Below are 21695 nucleotides of genomic sequence, written 5' to 3'. Positions count from 1 at the left end.
GTCCATGGATCAAAATCTTTATGATGCCGACAGGCGCTTTTACCATGGGGGTGGTTGCCACCCTATCTAATTAATAAAAACATTCATTCTAAGCAAAAAATATTCTATACATTTTTTTAAAAAAATTAATAGTTTTTGATTTATTCGCTATCGAAAGTGTTAATTTTATATCTAAAAAATCACTGTTTTTCGATGGTATACTCATTTACGATTCATTCAATTTTTGCCGTAGAACAAATTTTATCAAACCAAGTTCTTGGTAACTAAATTACCTACAATTTCATATTTAAACATTTTTTCGTATCTCTGATGCTAATCTTTCTATTCTGAAGAAAATGGCATTTTTTACCAAATTGTAAACATTCGTTATTTGCTTTAAACTTCTGTTTTTTAAAAACTAATCATTCTAAGCCAGTCAAACTTGTAGAATCTATTAATAATACATAAATAAACAAGAATAAATAAGGCCAATGACTAACAACACCGCTAACTTACATTATTATGCTTTCAATTGGATTTCTCCTTTTATTTTTTCAAAAAAAATATATTGATTTTTTAACCGTAAATTTTTTATTTTTTATCATAGAAAGTTCGTTAAAAAAGAATTTTGTAGGTTTTTACAAGATCTATAAGGCTATTATAATTAAATCATTTTAAAATTCTCAGTCACAAAAAGAGGTGGCATTGAAAGGGTTGGTAAAGGTGGTTTTTGCATGATATAAGTTTTAATTGTCAATAGCTCACTCAATTTTTGCCGTAAAAAATTTTTGCAAACCAAGTTCTTAAGAATTAAATAAGCTACAATTTCATATTTAAATATTTTTTCGTATCACTGATACTAATCTTTCTATTCTGAAGAAAAGGGCATTTTTTACCAAACTACAAAAACTCGTTATTCGCTTTTAACTCAATTTTTTTTTAAAACTAATCATTCTATGCCGATCAAACTTCTAGAACCTATTAACAATACATAAATCAAGAAAACCAAATCAGATCAATGACAAATTTTAATTAGGGTGATGATTAGGGGGTTGTTTACGATCACTTTTTTGCTGAAAAAAATAGGGACTGACACTCTTTTCATTATGTCACTTAATTTTTGTAGCTAATTTTTTTTATTTCTGGAGATACATATTTTTAAATACTTTAAATTAGTTTCAACAAGTTATTCCCGAAAAATGCATAGTTTTCCCGTCCTTTGACTTTGAAACTACAATATTTAGCATTTGACGAAGAAGAGCCAACAATTGGTCTTAAAGAAAAAGGAAAACTTTTTGAGTTATTAGCAGAAAACTGATTAAAAACATTGATTTTTTCGATATAAAACTAACTCTTTCGATAGCGAATAAATCGAAAACTATTAATTTTATCAAAAAAATGTATAGAACGTTTTTTGCTTATAATTAATGTTTTTACCGACTCTTGCGGTCAAAATATAATAAAAATTTCCACCCCCGAGATGGGGTGGCAACCACAACCATGGTAAAAGCACCTTTTGGCATGATATAGATTTTGATCCTTGGACTATCCACTACTTATCCTCAAATTTTCAAGCAAATCGATCCATTCTGTTAAAATTGCGAGGTGAAAAGCTTCGGTTCCTGGACTATAATATAATAGCTATTATGTTTTCTCGGTCCAAATCCCTAATCAAATTTGAATACAAAATTGGTCAGCATTGCCTTGATAATGTACCTTTCATCAAGAAGGAAGGTTTTGTTCTAGTTTAAGAAGCTTCATTACTTGGACTATATGCCATTTTCATATGGCATTTTCCCCACCTGAAAAGAGTCGGAGCACCTACCACAAGTTCTTATTCTGTTCAGTGTGGCCCAGATTAGTCTTATGTCCAGTTTTGCATCAACAAATAAACGATTAATTTGGATTGTCCGTTTATTTTAAAATATGATTATCAATAAACTGTCAAATTAAAAACAGAAATTTTAATGATTCTCCCAAAAAATATTAAATTTTAACCTTTTTCGAGAGAAAAGAAAAGTGTTCTGTTATTATATTTGATGGTAAAAAATTTAATATTTTTCGGAAGAATCGTTAAAATTTCTGTTTTTATATGACAGTTTTATGACAATTATTATGTTTTAAAATAAACGGGCAATCCAAATCAAAAAATCAAAGGTTTATTAAATTTGTTGGTGCAACTGGACCTTAATTGATAAGAAAGTGGGATAAAAATTTCAGTGCAATGAGATTTTTCTTAAGTGTTATACTTAAGTACTATTGGAAACCATTATTTTTATAATATATCTAATATAATCAAATTGTCACTCGAATCTCTTAATTAATATACAGTGAGGACGTTTGAGTTGGAATACATTCATTATCTCGAGAATGTGCGAATTTGGAGAGAAATCCTGAGATAGGTCGATTTTTATTTTTAAATTATGACTTTTTGAGATATACGTCATACTAGTGACGTCATTCATCTGGGCGTGATTACATAATCGATGATTTTTTTAAATGAGAGTAGGGGTTGTGTGATAGCTCATTTGAAAGATTATTTAATTCTCTATTCAGCAATATAAACATTAACATAATTTAAAATATTGTTTATTATATTTAGATTAGATTACATATTTAGGTTACATACTTAGATTTAAAATATTGTTTATTATATTTTTATTTCAATTATTTTAATTGTTTAAAAGGTAGTAAACTTTGTATCTGGGGCTTTTCGTTGTTTTCCTCGTAATACGAGAGATGTTGCTAAATTGCGTCTCAGAGGTGGGTTCATTGCATCGCGATGGTTTGCCTTAAATTGGCAGAATTGTTTGTATTTCCTTCAGAGTTGAGACTTCTGAGCTTCACTGATGAGGCATCAGGATGCTGAAATAGCTATAATGCTGAAATAGCTATATGGAGATGGTGGTCCAACTCTGAATCAAATATAAACAAAACCTGCCTTGATCTTTTTTATCTTTTTCATTTTTACTCAGTTTGAGTATTTAGAAACTGTCTTTCGGTCCTTTTCCTTGACGAAGGGAAGGTAAATGCGTGGCCTAAGCGTCCTCTATTTGCTATCTCCTACTTTCGTCGTCTCTTGTGATTATATATTGTAAAATCCGGAGATACGGGATGCAGCCAGAAAGCAGTTTATTAACGAAAAGTCTTAGATTTAAAATATTGTTTATTATATTTTTATTTCAATTATTTTAATTGTTTAAAAAGTAGTAAACTTTGTATCTGGGGCTTTTCGTTGTTTTCCTCGTAATACGAGAGATGTCGCTAAATTGCGTCTCAGAGGTGGGTTCATTGCATCGCGATGGTTTGCCTTAAATTGGCAGAATTGTTTGTATTTCCTTCAGAGTTGAGACTTCTGAGCTTCACTGATGAGGCATAAGGATGCTGAAATAGCTATATGGAGATGGTGGTCCAACTCTGAATCAAATATAAACAAAACTTGCCTTGATCTTTTTTATCTTTTTCATTTTTACTCAGTTTGAGTACTTAGAAACTGTCTTTCGGTCCTTTTCCTTGACGAAGGGAAGGTAAATGCGTGGCCTAAGCGTCCTCTATTTGCTTTCTCCTACTTTCGTCGTCTCTTGTGATTATATATTGTAAAATCCGGAGATACGGGATGCAGCCAGAAAGCAGTTTATTAACGAGAAGTCTTAGCTTTAAAATATTGTTTATTATATTTTTATTTCAATTATTTTACTTGTTTAAAAGGTAGTAAACTTTGTATCTGGGGCTTTTCGTTGTTTTCCTCGTAATACGAGAGATGTCGCTAAATTGCGTCTCAGAGGTGGGTTCATTGCATCGTGATGGTTTGCCTTAAATTGGCAGAATTGTTTGTATTTCCTTCAGAGTTGAGACTTCTAAGCTTCACTGATGAGGCATAACGATGCTGAAATAGCTATATGGAGATGGTGGTCCAACTCTGAATCAAATATAAACAAAACTTGCCTTGATCTTTTTTATCTTTTTCATTTTTACTCAGTTTGAGTATTTAGAAACTGTCTTTCGGTCCTTTTTCTTGACGAAGGGAAGGTAAATGCGTGGCCTAAGCGTCCTCTATTTGCTTTCTCCTACTTTCGTCGTCTCTTGTGATTATATATTGTAAAATCCGGAGATACGGGATGCAGCCAGAAAGCAGTTTATTAACGAAAAGTCTTAGCTTTAAAATATTGTTTATTATATTTTTATTTCAATTATTTTAATTGTTTAAAAGGTAGTAAACTTTGTATCTGGGGCTTTTCGTTGTTTACCTCGTAATACGAGAGATGTCGCTAAATTGCGTCTCAGAGGTGGATTCATTGCATCGCGATGGTTTGCCTTAAATTGGCAGAATTGTTTGTATTTCCTTCAGAGTTGAGACTTCTGAGCTTCACTGATGAGGCATAAGGATGCTGAAATAGCTATATGGAGATGGTGGTCCAACTCTGAATCAAATATACACAAAACTTGCCTTGATCTTTTTTATCTTTTTCATTTTTACTCAGTTTGAGTATTTAGAAACTGTCTTTCGGTCCTTTTTCTTGACGAAGGGAAGGTAAATGCGTGGCCTAAGCGTCCTCTATTTGCTTTCTCCTACTTTCGTCGTCTCTTGTGATTATATATTGTAAAATCCGGAGATACGGGATGCAGCCAGAAAGCAGTTTATTAACGAAAAGTCTTAGCTTTAAAATATTGTTTATTATATTTTTATTTCAATTATTTTAATTGTTTAAAAGGTAGTAAACTTTGTATCTGGGGCTTTTCGTTGTTTTCCTCGTAATACGAGAGATGTCGCTAAATTGCGTCTCAGAGGTGAATTCATTGCATCGCGATGGTTTGCCTTAAATTGGCAGAATTGTTTGTATTTCCTTCTGAGTTGAGACTTCTGAGCTTCACTGATGAGGCATAAGGATGCTGAAATAGCTATATGGAGATGGTGGTCCAACTCTGAATCAAATGTAAACAAAACTTACCTTGATCTTTTTTATCTTTTTCATTTTTACTCAGTTTGAGTATTTAGAAACTGTCTTTCGGTCCTTTTCCTTGACGAAGGGAAGGTAAATGCGTGGCCTAAGCGTCCTCTATTTGCTTTCTCCTACTTTCGTCGTCTCTTGTGATTATATATTGTAAAATCCGGAGATACGGGATGCAGCCAGAAAGCAGTTTATTAATGAAAAGTCTTAGCTTTAAAATATTGTTTATTATATTTTTATTTCAATTATTTTAATTGTTTAAAAGGTAGTAAACTTTGTATCTGGGGCTTTTCGTTGTTTTCCTCGTAATACGAGAGATGTCGCTAAATTGCGTCTCAGAGGTGTGTTCATTGCATCGTGATGGTTTGCCTTAAATTGGCAGAATTGTTTGTATTTCCTTCAGAGTTGAGACTTCTGAGCTTCACTGATGAGGCATAAGGATGCTGAAATAGTTATATGGAGATGGTGGTCCAACTCTGAATCAAATATAAACAAAACTTGCCTTGATCTTTTTTATCTTTTTCATTTTTACTCAGTTTGAGTATTTAGAAACTGTCTTTCGGTCCTTTTCCTTGACGAAGGGAAGGTAAATGCGTGGCCTAAGCGTCCTCTATTTGCTTTCTCCTACTTTCGTCGTCTCTTGTGATTATATATTGTAAAATCCGGAGATACGGGATGCAGCCAGAAAGCAGTTTATTAACGAAAAGTCTTAGCTTTAAAATATTGTTTATTATATTTTTATTTCAATTATTTTAATTGTTTAAAAGGTAGTAAACTTTGTATCTGGGGCTTTTCGTTGTTTTCCTCGTAATACGAGAGATGTCGCTAAATTGCGTCTCAGAGGTGGGTTCATTGCATCGCGATGGTTTGCCTTAAATTGACAGAATTGTTTGTATTTCCTTCAGAGTTGAGACTTCTGAGCTTCACTGATGAGGCATAAGGATGCTGAAATAGCTATATGGAGATGGTGGTCCAACTCTGAATCAAATATACACAAAACCTGCCTTGATCTTTTTTATCATTAACATAATTATTGCAGGGTGAACAAAAAATTTTTTTTTATTAAATTAATTTACACAAAAAAGAAGAATATAAGGAATTTTATTTAATTCAAAATACATTTTACTGCTTTTAGAAAAACAGGTAATAATATTTATTTCACTAATAAACATTGCTTTTCGCTTAAATTCAATGCTCAAACTGCTAAGAGACAGGTGGGTGGCAGGTTTAACATTGAATTTAAACGAAAAACAATGTTTATTTGTCAAATAAACATTTCTTTCTGTTTTCTGACAGCACTCAAAGATATTTTGAAATAAATGGATTACATACATTCTTCTTTTTATCTCAATTAATTTAATTAAAAAAATTTTTTTGGACACCCTGCATAAATAATTATGTTAACGTTTATAACGAGCGATCCACAATTATTGGGATCAAAGCTAGCCGTGCAAAAAATTACGTATGTCTTGTTTTAATCTGATTATATCATTGGTTTATCAATTAATTTTGATTAACATTGTTATAAAACTTAACCTTTAACAACGTCAAAACCTTTAACACAGAACTTTAATCAAAAATAAAAAGAATTAACAAAATTATAGGTAACAATAATAAATAAAATCAAATAAGATGATATATCCACCACCAAAACCTCTACATAACCTAACTTTTCTTGTTAAGTTGACGTACACTGCAAATGTGAGGTAAACTGGAAAGTATATCTGAATAATTAAGAATAGACATGTACTGTATAGCTATCTCTGTCGTTCAGAGCCACTTATGGCGACAATAATTTTGGATCACACGTTATTAGTGAACAGAGAATTAAATATGCTTTCAAATGAGCTATCACACGACCCCCACTATCATTTAAAAAAATCATCGATTACGTCTTTACGTCCAGATGGATGACGTCACTAGTATGATATATATGCCAAAAAGCCATAATTTAAAGATAAAAATCGACCTGTCTCAGAATTTCTCTCCAAATTCTCCCCTTCTCGAGATAGGTAATGAATTTATTCCAACTCAAACGTCCTCACTGTATAATTGTTAAAATAAACTTCGACTTTTTGATTCTGTCAATTAAGACAATAATTATAAAAATAAATTATTAAAAAGATGTGATGCAAAAAAGCATAAATATACAAGAAGCTTAAAAGCGGATAGTAGAAGAAAGAGTTACAAAGACTGAACAAACATGTTTTTTGAAATTTTTTACTCACCGATCCCCATAGTGTATCTTGCTATCGACAAAAAATGTTGTTAGTGTTTTAATAATAAATAAATCCAACCAAAATCAAAATTCTAATTACCCACAGCAAAAAAATAATGAAGTATGTACTAAAAAAATATTGGTCCAAATGATGTATATATTTATTAACTTTTGTATAATTTTTTACTATGGATAATTATTATTATTATAAAATCCAATTAATTCAAAAAAGTGTTATATAGAACCATAGTAATATAAATATAATAGTCTGCGTAACTTGGAACCATATGAGAAACTTTTTTAGTGTTAATTTTACAAAAAAAAAATCTTCATGAAAAGCTCCACATGGTCTAAAACTTAAGGTGAAAAACTATTATCAAATGTTATCAATCTCTTACGAGTTATGTCAAAAAATAAGAATTTCCCTCAAGAGTATGTTCATCATTTGGAGAACATCTTCATTGGAGGTGGGCAAAACCAGTGGCGGCCGGTCAGGTTCGGCAGTGCCGACCCACACATTTATATAGATAGATTTTTTTAATATTTGTATCTGTGAAGTAAAAAAAAAATCTGTCAGATTATACAGACAAAATTTTATTCGTGGTTTTTAAAAAGAATCGATCAATCCGAGCGTTAAGTGATCCCTGCGCATAACAGACTTCTCAAAAAATGAATGATCCGAGCCATTCATCTGACTTTTCGGCTAGCCGTACCCAACTCATCCGTAGCTTGACGATTTACATGTAAAACTCAACGAAATAAGTCGATGAGCAAGCGAACATACATTCTCTCCGTAGGCATTAAGCGGTAGGTACGGCATATTTAAATCTGCCGGTCGGTGTTTGATTTGGGATCGCCAGATCGCATCGGCAGAAATTGTCAAAAATAATCACGCCGTTTTACGTCGTTTAATTGATATTGTAATTTTTTTAAGTTGTCAGGAATTATCATTTAGTGGACATGATGGATTAAAGCATTTGTTAAAAATCAAAGTAATTATAGAGAAAATAATGAAATTGTTTTAGAAATATTTACTTTCTGATTCGAAGTGTATTCGTAATACAGAATGAACTAATACATATAATCAAATAGTTACATTTTGAATAACGTTATTGAATCTGAGATTTAGAAAACCATTTGCTTTTCACTGGAAGTAGATGAAACTTCTAATTATCATGTCATTCACAATTATCAATTATTGTTGTTCGATACGCGTTATGTGGTAATATTTATGAGAGGTTTTTAGGTTTTAGAGACATGAGTGAAAGCAATAAGGCAGAATATATTTTTGGTGTTTTAAAGAACAGATTAAAATTTTTTTATATCAAAAATAAATTGGTAGGGCAAACTGGGGCAATCTTATGACGGCATTGCTGTGATGTGTGGTGAATTGAATGGTCTCCAGTCAAAAGTTAAAACTACATATTGCATCACAAGCTTTATTGACTCACTATTATGCGCATATAATGAATTTAGTTTTGAATGATACGTGTAAAAAAATAAACAATATCGTCTTTTCTTGTCAGTTTAGCTCATCTAAACGGATTACTGCTTCAGAACAAATTTGTTTCGAAAAAAAAGCGAGCAGTTTGTCAGACGCGCTGAAATTTTAAATCTCGGTTAGTTTTATCTAAGCAGATTATCTCTGGTATTATCGTTTTTGATTTTATTATCGAAGGCGACGATTTTGAAATTGGCGATACCTCGATCCGTGAAGCAATCGGTTTGAGAACTTTATTAAATAATTACTCTTTTAATATTCTTTTAAATATTTTTAAGACAGAGTTTGCCCAAGATATTCATTATTGTTCAAAATCAGTCAACTGACATTATTTATTCAAAAAATAGAATATGAAAGCTGGTGCAAAATCTCAGAGATTTTCGTAATGATAGTAGTTTCCAATATATACGCAGTGACATTTTGGATTCGCTTGATATTTCCGAACCATCCCAAAAAAGACAACAACATGATACATATCTCGAAAAACGAGTAGGTATATCTTGAAATTTTGGATACCTACTAATATATGCAAATAGATACTCGTTTTTCGAATTTTGAAGATTTGCAAATTTTTGACCCCTTTGACGATTCAAAATTTAAAAGTTACCTTCACCAAAGAATTTCCAAGATATTTATTATAACAAGTTAGGTACTTAAAAATTATGCCGATACAAATATTTTCAGAAAGTGGGATAAGTTACAAAATATGTATGTACAATTCTATGTAGTAAGTACTGCAATTCCTTATAACAAACTGTTCATCAATTTTCTTATCACCACTACCACCAATTTCTGCCTCAAATAAACGGGATGTATCTTGTCTCAAAAAAATCAACACGTATTGTCGAAACACCATGAAAGAAGAGAGAATGTCAAGTACATCAAATAAAAAAAACAAAAAACAACAAAATCTCCTATGATGATTTAAGCCTTTTAGTTTGATGGTATACCTATATGAGGAGACAAAAAAACCTTGCCGACCCTGTCTCCAAGGCCACGAGCCGCCACTGGTCAAAACCCAGAATATCTTTTGGGTTTGTCGATAGCACCACAATTCGAATGCTTCTATTTTGTTTAGCATTGTGATTTTTAACGTCCATGTCTCACAACCATACAATAAGATAGACCACACATAACATTTCACGACCTCCTTGCGAATATTCATCGACATATTTCATTTACATACAACTGGTTTCCAGGTCATAAAAGCCTTACGTGATATTTCGATAGTGATTATTATCTCTTCATCAGAATCAGAATTTACATTTAACCAGCTGCCAATGGTTTACCCGTTCTATCTCCTTTTCATCAAGAGAAAGCAGACCTTGATACATATAAATATTTCACTTTTATCCACTTTGTCTTTGAAATATTGAGTTTAAGGCCTCTCCGATAACTTGGTTCACTGAATAGATTTACTAGTGACTGGAGATGTTCATAAAAACTTTGTGCTTTTCATAAAAACAATTTTCGATACTGTGAAATATAAAGGTACTTTACTCTTGAGCTAAATTCAGATTTTTTGACATAAATCGTAAACGATTAATAAAATTTTATATCTGATGGTTGCATCTAAGGTTTTAGACCGGTCAGAGATTTTATGTAGAAAAACTTTTTTTGTAAAATTAATAATAAAAGTGTTATTATATTTGAGCCTATCAGAATCAAAACCTGCTAAATCCTGAATTTTTGTTCTGCTAAATCCAAACTAAAAGTACAAATTTCTGAAGATGTAAAGGATATGCAGAAAAATGACAATTAGTGTGCCATTTTATATTTATTGATGCCTCTTTGATTGAGAAATGCCGGATACTTTCTGGAAAATTTACATTTTTAATGTTTTCAAAAAAATTGACAAATTGACTGACAAAATTTCAAAACATGGATCTAGCAGGTTTTGATTCTATAGGCCTCATTTGTATAATGTCAATGGCCATATTTGATATCTGATGATTGCATCTTAGGTTTTAGACCAGAGGTTCCCAAACTATTTTTTCTCGTAGACCCCTTTAAAAAATATACTGGTTTCGGTGGACCCCTGCTGCTATATTTTTACCATACTTCCAATGAAAAACATTGGGGGGGGGGGGGTAAAAATAAGACATTGAAGGTCTTTTTCGTCTTCTTTTCTTTTCTCAAAATATCATTTTAAGCGATTTTACAGTGATTTGGAATCTATTTAAACAAATTTGCATTTTTTATCGTAAATTATCAATAATTGAAAAAATTGTGTTTTAATGTAAGGGTTATCCAAAATGTGATTATTAGGCATTATAACAAGTTTTTTGTTTTAAAACAAGTTGTTGATCAAACTTTAGCGTAGAAAACGATAAAATACTGTTTTTCCATTTTCCTCCATTCTCAAAATACATGTTCTTCTATTTGGCTGAAAATTTGCCCACACATAGCCAAAACACAGGACTTACGTGTATAATGGTTAAAAGAATTTGTATAGTTTTACAATACAAGAAAAGTTACATGCAATAAAGAGTCAAAATTATATAGTACAGTCGGGTTAGCATTTGATCTTGCATGCCGAGCTACCCAAGCAAGATTCTATTTTTCTAATCTTAAGGGGGTCAATAGTAGTGTAAATTTAAAATCTCGAATAAAGGAGAACCGTTTTTGCTCAATATCTCCGCCATATTTAACGTTTCGACAACAAGTGTAAAAATTGAAGTTGTGGAAAATATGATTTCGTATAATTTATTCTATTATAAATTTTTTGTGCCGTCGATATTTTCCGAGTTATGGGAGAAAGAGTGACAGTTACAGCATAATTATTGAATTATCTCGTTTATTATTAGTTTTATAACAAAAATGTACCTATACAAAAATGGAGAGAATTAAATTTTATACAATTTTGATCTCTCTCATGTTTTTGCTAAAATCAATATTTCAGGTAGTACGTATGCGGTAAACGCGCGAGCATAAGCCCTGATTGATTTGATAGCAGTGGTTTTTGTTCAATATCTCCGCAATTCTCAACTTTTCGACAAAAATGGTAGGAATTGAAATTGATCCAAATAAATTGTGTTTACAATAATTATTATAATTTTCTTAACCATTTTTTTTGTATGGCGGATATTTTCCGAATTAATTGTACTTACAGTAGACGCCTACATATATTTTTGACTCTGATATTATTCCACGTATTTTTTTTGTATTGTAAAACGATACAAATCCTTCTAACCACTTAAAGTCCTGTGTTTTGGCTATCTGTGGGCAAATTTTCAGTCAAATCGAAAGACATGTGTTTTGGAAATGGAGGAAAATGTAAAAAACGGTATTTTAACGTTTTCTACACTAAAATTTGATCAAAAACTTGTCTTTAATCAAAATAACTTGTTATGATGCATTATAATAATATTTTTGGGTCATTACTCTTAAAATATTATTTTTTCCATTGATATTTTACAATAAAAAAATGCAAATTTATTTAAATAAATACCAAATCGCTATAAAATTTTCGTGGACCCCCACTTGCAACTTGTGAACCCCCATTTTTATTTCACGCCAACGTAAACCCCGTTGAATCCCTCGTGGACCCCTGGGGGTCCACCTGGACCACTTTGGGAATCACTGTTTTAGACCATGCTGAGCTTTATTCTGAAGAATAACTTTTTTTCGTAAAATTAATAAATAAAAAGTTTCCCATATGGTTTCAATTACGTACTGTATATATTTTTAGTGAATACTAAATACGCACAGAACAGGCCTCGTCAGTATAATTGGTTTGCTGAATTCTAAGCCATGCTTGCATACATTAGTAGAATATAACAAGTTACATGCATAGACGAGTATTTGATTTGTTCTATTACATAAATTGTCCAGGCGGTATCTTTCTAAGCGAGGTTCTAAACACCCGCATTTGGGTAAATCGTATATGATTTTTTTTTGCTTTAATCGCTTCGAAATATTATTAAAAATGATAATTTCACTATGCTCACACTTCAAAAGGTGGGCAAAAGTTTTTTATTAAACAACTTCTGACAAAATTTGGAAAAATATTCAATTCTTTTCTCTTTGTTGTTGCTATATTTCGGCAGGTATGCATTTTACTAAAATATTGTGAAGACAAAAAAGTTTTGCAATTAAAATTAAAGATAAAATTGATTGCAAATTAAAAAATAAGTTTATTATTGCAAAACTAGCAAAAACTATTTAAAAAAATGATCAAAAATCAATGACTTTCAATAATCTTTTCAGGCATTTAAAAGCCACATGGAACCTTTAAAAATCCAGAAAATCTCTCTAATATAAAAAACACTACAAAAAATTTCAGGAGAGTCGATCAAGCAGTTTTCTCAAAATAATTTTGAATGCCCTTTTATATGTAAAATTTTTTTCAAGTGTTTAAACTTTTTTTTGTTGTGGCCCTTAACCATTAATTAACTTTTTTTTTTTAAATTTAGATTGCGAAATTATTTTGCCAAAACTACTTAATCGATTGTGCTGAAATTTTGTGTAGTGTTTTTTATATGAAAAGATTATCTGGGTAAATTTTAAAGGTTCTATGTTGCTTTTAAACACCTGAAAAAGATTATTGAAAAATTATTGATTTTTGACTATTTTAAATGGTTTTCGCTAATTTGGCAATAATATTTTTTTTTCAAATTGCAATCAAATCTATCTTGTAGAAATCTTATATGGTCTTGTACGACTGTTTACTTTCTGGTATTAACAACAGTAACAGAACACATCATTATTAATTTCTAAAGATAAACATGTTGCACTAAGCAAACTTAAAGGCAAAAGTCAAAATCATCAAAAACGATGTACCTTGTGAAGTCTGTTGTTCGTCTGATGGCAAAAATCAACAGGTTCTCGATTAGCTGACTAATAAAGTAAAAAATTTGAAACAAAATACGATTAATCCGCGTTCTCAAAAAATTGACAGCTAATACGAGACCTTTAGGCTAAGCTTTACCATAACATTGGTGCATATGTCAAGCGATTTTGCGATGCACTACCTTAGATTTTAATTTTATGTTTTTAAGTTGCTTAAAGACAGTTGCACAAGCATCAAATGTTCCATAGGTGAAAATATTGCTTTAACCCTTTCGTTCACCTTGTCGTCAATTGAGGACAACATATTCTATAAATGTTTGTATGTTGCTCCATGTATCTTTACCCTTGTAAGACATTGTCCCCAATTATGGACATCCAATTCCGTCCAATACTTGTGCTGCCATCTAACAGCTTTTGTACAAAATATTAATGTTTTTGAAATATAGGTTTCTATATTTCATGCGCCATTTCTATATTGACATGCGACAAATGCAATGTTCATCTCTGTATAAGTAAAGAAAAAAATTGTTTTGTAAGATAACATACATTACTTATTGAATAAAATACTTAAGTTTTTGTTTTTTTTGTCACTATTAAAAAAAATATCTAATATATTTACTCCATTGGCTCACGATATCCTCAAATGAGGATATCTTGTAGTGACCAAACTGTGCATTTTGAAAATATAAAACTAATATCAAAAATTCGCAAAAAATCATTCTCGTATGTTGCAAATGTCAGATTTTTAGCTCAAAGAAATTTAATTCGTGAACGAAAGGGTTAATGTTAATAAAATGTTAACAGAAGGTGTCTCGTCTCCTGACTGCGTGTTTCTCCATTCTCCATATAGAGGTCGCTACTAGCATACTCAGGCATGTTATTTTAATATAACGGCACTATTTATGTCAGTTCGAGCTATTAGAACCTTTCCTGATGAGAGGTGAATACCTCGAAACACGTGTAGAACAATGGTGGAGCTCGAATCGGAAAGAAATGCAAGTAAAGAGTGCAAAGATGGTGTTTTCAAGGGTGAACTGCAGATGTATTGTGGGAATAAAAGTTTATACCTAACATTATCTAATATCTGCCTGTCAGCTTGGGTTTGCAATTCACCTACTTACATAGATGAATACACCTTATTTATTCTCATAAAGATATCTGTGACGTATGATGTAGTAACATAATGTTACTATCACCACATCATTTAGTATTACAATTTAAATTTTTTAACGCTCTATTAAATTCACTTTTATATTTTAGTCCGATTTTTATCGCTGTTAAGCGTAAGCCTACTTTAAAAAACTATCCGAACATACCTACTAACCGTAAATCATGACATACCTACTGACAATAAAACCTACAGTAGGAAAAATGAAAGAATACCCATGAACGAACATATAAAACACGCTGTATTTTCCTGTCACCGTGTCATACAAAAAATTGGTCAGCGCAAGTACATGTAATAATTATTATTGCATGTACTTGAGCTGGGCAATTTTCTTTGTGACACGGTGACAGGAAAATACAGCGTGTTTTATATGTTCGTTCATGGGTATTCTTTCATTTTTCCGACTTGTACTTGATTTAACGATAGGGGCGTTAAACTTAAACAAAATTTAAAGTGGCCCGTTTTATTTTGTCTTTATGTTAATAACAACAGTTGTAATAAAAATGTTTTTACAAATTTCTGCATATTAATGGTCAGTATTGGCCATTAACAGGATAATATGTTACATAGGCCATAGAAAATACAAAAATGTAACGAAAGATTGCAAAATAAACAAGTGGGCCCATTTCAAAATGCGCATATTATCTGTATATCTCAGAAACTCATTAGGCACGTCGAAAATATAAAATTTTAAAGCGCTGTCAATTCTAAAAGACATTGGCTTGGACGGCAGAGACGTTCGCATAATTGCAAATTTGTATTGGAATCAAACAACATCAGTTTTAGTAGACGGCTTGGAATCACAGGCTGTTAATATTAAAAGAGGAGTACGGCAGGGGTTCCTCTTGTCGCCCCTGCTTTTCAACGTCTACTCCGAAAGAATTTTCAGAAATGCACTTTCTGAAAAACAAGAAGAAATACTTGTGAACGGTGAAGTCATCAATAATTTGCGTTATGCGACCGACACAGTACTCCTAGCTTCTACTCAAGAAGATCTGCAAAAATTACTTGATAGTGTCGTTGGGAGTTGTAAGGAAGTAAACGACAGAATATAAAACTGTATATACAATATGCCCCAAAATAAAGTATACCGAGCTGAAAGCTATTGATCACAGTTGCCATGGAGAGATTGAAGTATTTTGTATAAGTCACAACAATATTTGACGTTTGCTCACAAAAGTGGTGTAACAATTATATTGATGATGGTTTTAAGTGCTCAAGAAAAATCATTTATTGTTGAGACCTATTTTCGCTCATACGGAGTAGGGCGAAATGATGGGCCTAGTTTAAAATTTGTTTCCACGAGGTTTGAAGAACGTTTCAACAAACGATCTCCTACAAAGCGCAGCATCTTGTTGCTTGTGATGAAATTTAGACGGACTGGTTCCATACTTACCCAACGAAAAGGAAGATCTGGAAGGAGGAGAACCTCTAGGGACAACAACAATATGGGAAGGATTCTTGATAAAATCTTAGCTTCTCCTGAGAAAAGTCAACGGCGAATTTCAAAAGAGCTTGCTCTAAGTAAGTCTACTGTCTATCGAGCTGCAAAGGAGTTGGGAGCTTTTTCTTATCGCATTCAAGTGGTTAATAAACTAAGGGTGGCTGATAAACGCGAAAGAGTTGAATACTGCGGGAGAACATTGAGTATGGTTTACGATAACGAAAGCATTCTCATGAATATTTGGTTCTCAGATGAAAGCCATATAACATTGAGTGGATACATTAATAAACAAACAACACGATTTTTGGGATTTGAAAAGCCACAAGAGTTTATTGAGAGACCTCATTATAGTGAAAAGGTGACAGTGTGGTGCGTCATATCAAGTCATGGGATAATTGGTCCATACTTTTTAGAGGAAAATGGCAGACGTGTAACTGTTAATCAGCAGCGATACAGAGAACTCATTGTAACACCTTTTTACCATGATCTTCGCCGGTTTTGCCGTGCTAGAAATTTACCATTCCGCTCACAGTGGTTTCAACAAGACGGGGCCACAGCGCATACTGCGGCAGAAACTTTAGCTTTGCTGCGACGCTACTTCCCAAGGCGTCTTATATCAAGAGGAAGTGATTACCCCTATCCATCTAATTCGCCCGATCTTACACCACTTGATGCGTATTTGTGGGGGATTCTTAAAGAAAAGATTTACAGGGATCCAACTCCGCATGATCTTAACACATGAAAGATAACATTCGTCGAGTTATAAATGTTTTAAGTGATGTTTGTAAGGCAATGATTAACAATCTTCAAGAGCGATATGAAAAATGTATTGTAATCCAAGGAGGACATACTTAACACATAATCTCTACTTATAAGTAATGTCAGCACTCTAGAAACATAAAGTATAAATTATTTAATTGTTCAATTATATATTTCATTTTCGGTATACTTTATTTTGGGGCATACTGTATATGTAAATAATACCCAACTTGAGCAAGTTGATCAAATTGTTTACCTTGGATATCAATTAAGTTGTAACGCAGAAAGTCACGGCGAAATTAGATCTAGGATAGAGCAGGCCAGAGCAGCTTTTAGAAGGATGTTCAAGATATTATGTAACGAGACCTAAAATTGGCATTGAGGATTCGCCTACTTCGCTGTTATTCTGATATGGTGTTCCCGGTCTTACTTTATCCAGAAAATCATCCAGAAGAGAAAGCTGGAGTATTTCGGGCATGTAATATGAGGTTCCAAATATAGGTTGCTACAAAATATTATGCAAGGGAAAATAGCAGGCAAACGCAGTCCAGGACGAAGAAGAACCTCATGGTTGAATAACTTGCGAGATTGGTATGGTGTTGATACAAGCATGCTATTTAGGGTGGCGGTAAATCAAATTAAGATAGCCATGATGGCAACCAACGTTCTGAAGTACATGGTACATGAAGAGGAAGAACATTTTGTATATGGCACCCACCCACTAGACCTGTACAAGCTGGTACAGGGTTCCAGAATTCTGGAATGGGTTTCATAAACAATGGAAGATGTACAATAAGCCAAGTGGCTGCAGTACAACCGGTTCACAACAGACGGCTTCCAGGGAAAAAAAAGAACATTTTGTTACTATATCATGCGGGGTATCACAGATATCTTTTCACTTTTCCCATAATGTTTCTAAAAACGAAACTATATCGCTAAACTGATTAAATTTTTGTGAACCACTTAAATTTTTGTGAATTGAATGTTTAAATATTTAATATCGCATTTTTTACTAAATAATCCATACAGACTTACTTTAATTTTGGCTCCATCTTCAAAAAATTCCTTTGGTGGCTTTAGACGTGTTAACAGCTTGTAGGTTTCTAGATTTCTTTGGAAAGACTTGCCTCTAAGTTCTACGGCTTTATCCCACTGCTTCTCGTCCATAGCCTAAAAGAATATTCAGAATAGTACGGTGACAAATATGGATTTACTTTTGAGCGTTACATTAATTTCTATAATAGTTCACCAAATATTATAGTCCACTTACTCACGGTTTTTCCTCCTAATTTTAAAGAACCGCATATAGTCTAGGCGCCAGAGGGGTCACCGTGTCCTCTTCAATTCTGATGGACAAACTCCACGGTTTCTTATGGATTTTTGTCTGCTGATTACGAATTTCAAGGGTGGATTTAGATCCGAGTGGTCAAAAAATTGTTATAAGCAATTTAATTATTTATAAATTGTTTACAAGGCTCTGGCTCATAAACTAAAAGAGATAAAAAAATGTTTCAAATAAAATTTATTCCTTAATAAAAAACGAAGAAAAAATCGTTAACTAAACTTAAATCCAACAGTTAGAACTCAAGATATTGTAAAATTAGTGCACAATGCAAATTTGAAAATTGCAAAATAAGTATTTTTCGAAGCTCTATCGATCGTAACTCCGATTTTACGCAAGAAAATGAGTCTTATAAGGTCTCATTTTAAAGCTTTATTAATATGCTTCCAAACAAAGTTTGTTAAATTACTTTATCTTCATTTGTTTTAAAGTTATACCCATTTAAAGTTATAATTTTCTTAAAAAAATTGTACATTAATTTGTTTATAAGGGTTTCAAGCAAATTTGAGCTATAAACATTTATACTTTAATTAACAATAATGATAGAAAAACTCAAAAGGAACATTTTGAGCTTACGAAAATGTTCGTAACGTTATTTTTAGCCAAGATATCCATATTTTAATAGCGCAAGCTCTGAGGGTCAAGATCGGCTCACAGCGTAAAGTTGTTCTGAAGCTATTTCCTTGTGGCATTAATTATTCTAAATGGGAAATAAGCCACAATTTAACTAAAAAATGATTTTATTAACCGTTTCCACGTCCAAATCAGACGGCGTTGTCAAAATACAAAATATTAGTAAATTAAACAAAAATGTTGTTGCTTAGAAAAACATTCTTCTAATAATTTAATTTAATCTGACTCAAAAGACTTTAAAATGATATTGCCAATATTTATGAGTTGCGTTCCTGGGACGACTTTACTGAAAGATAGTTAAATTTTTAGTGAAAAATTTTGAGTTAGGGTTGGTTTCATGTAATCGAATGAACTATCTTTCAGTAAAGTCGTCCCACGAACGCAACTTATAAATGTTGGCAATATCAGTTTAAACTACTTTAAAATGAATATGTCAGAATTAAGTCAGATTAAATTAATTTATTAGAACAATTTTTTAATAAGCAACAACATTTTTGTTTAATCTATTAATGTTTTTTATTTTTACAACGACGTCCTATTTGGACGTCAAAACGTTAATAAAATAATTTTTTAGTTAAATTGTGGCTTATTTTCCATTTAGAATAATTAACGCCACAATGAAATAGCTTCGGAACAACTTTACGCTGTGAATCGATCTTGTGCCTCAGAGCTTGCGCTATTAAAGTATCGATATCTTGTCCAAAAATAAAGTTACGAACATTTTCGTATGCTCAAAATGTTCCTTTTGAGCTCTTCTATCATTATTGTTAATTAAAATATAAATGTTTATAGCTCAAATTTGCTTGAAACCCTTATAAACAAATTAATGTAAAATTTTTTAAAGAAAATTATAACTTCAAACGGGTATAACTTTAAAACAAATGAAGATAAAGTAATTTAATAAACTTTATTTGGAAGCCTATTAATCGACCTTTAAAATGAAACCTTCTAAGCCTCATTTGCATGCGGAAAAGCCGAGTAACGATCGATAAAGCTTCGAAAAATACTTATTTTGCAATTTTCAATTTGCATTGTGCACTAATTTTAGAATATCTTGAGTTCTACCTGTTGGATTTAAGTTTAGTTAACGTTTTTTTCTTCGTTTTTTATTAAGGAACAAATTTTATTTGAAACATTTTTTTTATCTCTTTTAGTTTATGAGCCAGAGCCTTATAAACAATGTATAAACAATTAAATTGTTTATAACAATTTTTTGACCACTCGGATCGAAATCCACCCTCGAAATTCGTAATCAGCAGCCAAAAATCCATAAGAAACCGTTGAGTTTGTCCATCAGAATTGAAAAGGACAGGGTGACCTCTATTTGGCGCCTAGACTAATAGTTTCACATGAAATTTAGCAGACACATGGCTAACATGTCAAAGAAGAAAAGTGATATTGTGCCGATGTGTGCTCATGCCCTGGGGGCGAGTATTACCCTTTCTCGGGGGTGAAAAATATACGTTCAAAATAAAATCCCTCCGGATAAACTGACTAATTCTAAGCAACTTTTATTCTATAGAGTTTTTTCACTAACTCAATACTTTTCAAGATATTTGCGAGTGAATATGTTCATTTTTCAACAAAATTACCACGTTTTTAGACGTATTTTCGCAAAAAACTCAAAAAGTGAGTATTTTACAAAAAAAAAATATTCTTAGAAAAAATATAGCTTATAAAAAACTAAAAATTGTGTATGTATAAAGTAGGTATGTAGGCCTAGTGGAAGCAGAGTTGTGGATCATGAAAAGTAGGTTCTTATTCGTCATATTCCACATTTAATATTTCAACGTGAAATAACCAAAAAATGAAGCACTGTTCGGGGAAAACTCATCACAATCTTTTTAAACTGTTTAAAAAAGCTTTATGTTTGTTTTTTTAAAAAAGTTTCTAGCATCAAAACTAAGTAAGTTACGCTCAAAATAATGTTGGTCCCTTTTATTTTTTGGTAAAAAAAATCGTGAATATCACCCCTAATTAGCATACCAAATGAAATGAATGAGTGAGATCGCTATACACTTATGCATAGAGCCATATTATATAGAATTAAGTGGTTGCACATGGAAATCCAAGAATTAAGAAAGTATAAATGGTTGAAACCGGGCAAATATTACCCAATTCACTCCTTATTCCACCCATACTCAATGTACAAACAGTTGATCGGTTTATTTAAAACAGTTTTAGTGGCTACAAAAAAGCCAAATATTGGACCGATGAAGAAACAGCAACATCACTTGCAATTTTCCTACGAGAAACCCTCAATGTCCAACAGACTCAGATCAAGCAGCAAAAGGATCTTTTAAGTTTAGTGTTGCACCTCGAAATGAGTTATGGTGATAATCATCTGCAACAAGTATACCAAGAGCAACTAAGGTTCAGACACCAGAAGTCAGGTGAATCTCTGCAGGAGTTCGAAGTCGATATTTGAAGCCTAATCTGATTAGCCTAGCCAAAAGCACCAGATAACATTTTGGAACAATCTCTTGTTCAGAGATAGGTAGATGGACTACGAGATACCGAAATGCAGCAGGTCCTGAGAATGGATAGAAATAAAACGATAGGAGACGTATTGGTCCATCTACTTTATATACAGTGATGAGCGCGCTAATAACCGGCAAAATAACGCAAAAGATGGAAAACATATCAGGATGTCTGATAGAGACGTGAAACTAGTAGAGGTAGAAATTACCGATATAAACGTATAAATTAACATTGCATTACATAGTTTTCCACCTTTAGACGTATTGGAGAAGTATGACAACTGTCACTGCGACAGGAGAATTTTATAAAATACTTCTGTCACAGACGTCTAAAGGTGGGAAACTATGTAATGTAATGTTAATTTATATGTTTATATCGATAATATCCACCTCTACTAGTTTCATCTCTTTTTATTTCAAAATTTATTATG

The 21695-nt window shown here is 32.2% G+C and overlaps 2 protein-coding genes across 9 annotated transcripts in view; one reads left to right on the top strand and one right to left on the bottom strand.

The window, feature by feature from the left end:
- The window catches only part of LOC114330263 (pyruvate dehydrogenase phosphatase regulatory subunit, mitochondrial), a 294720-nt gene that overhangs the window by 186515 nt on the left and 86510 nt on the right, over positions 1 to 21695 (top strand). The window lies entirely within an intron of this gene.
- The window catches only part of LOC114330264 (ATP-dependent 6-phosphofructokinase), a 129062-nt gene that overhangs the window by 27829 nt on the left and 79538 nt on the right, over positions 1 to 21695 (bottom strand). For 4 of the 8 annotated variants that reach the window (XM_050662024.1, XM_050662025.1, XM_050662026.1 and 1 more), the window contains exon 10: positions 17845 to 17979. In XM_050662024.1, coding sequence (XP_050517981.1) covers positions 17845 to 17979 — 135 coding nt within the window. Of the gene's footprint in view, positions 1 to 7156; positions 7178 to 13429; positions 13487 to 17844; positions 17980 to 21695 lie in introns of all 8 variants that reach the window. The other 4 variants (XM_050662020.1, XM_050662021.1, XM_050662022.1 and 1 more) reach the window with 2 other exon arrangements.

This window comes from Diabrotica virgifera, chromosome 9 (assembly GCF_917563875.1).
Source record: "Diabrotica virgifera virgifera chromosome 9, PGI_DIABVI_V3a".
In the NCBI taxonomy this organism is placed as follows: Eukaryota; Metazoa; Arthropoda; class Insecta; order Coleoptera; family Chrysomelidae; genus Diabrotica; species Diabrotica virgifera.
The sequence above is the reverse complement of the archived record's forward strand: the minus strand, read 5'-3'. Positions and strand labels throughout refer to the sequence as shown.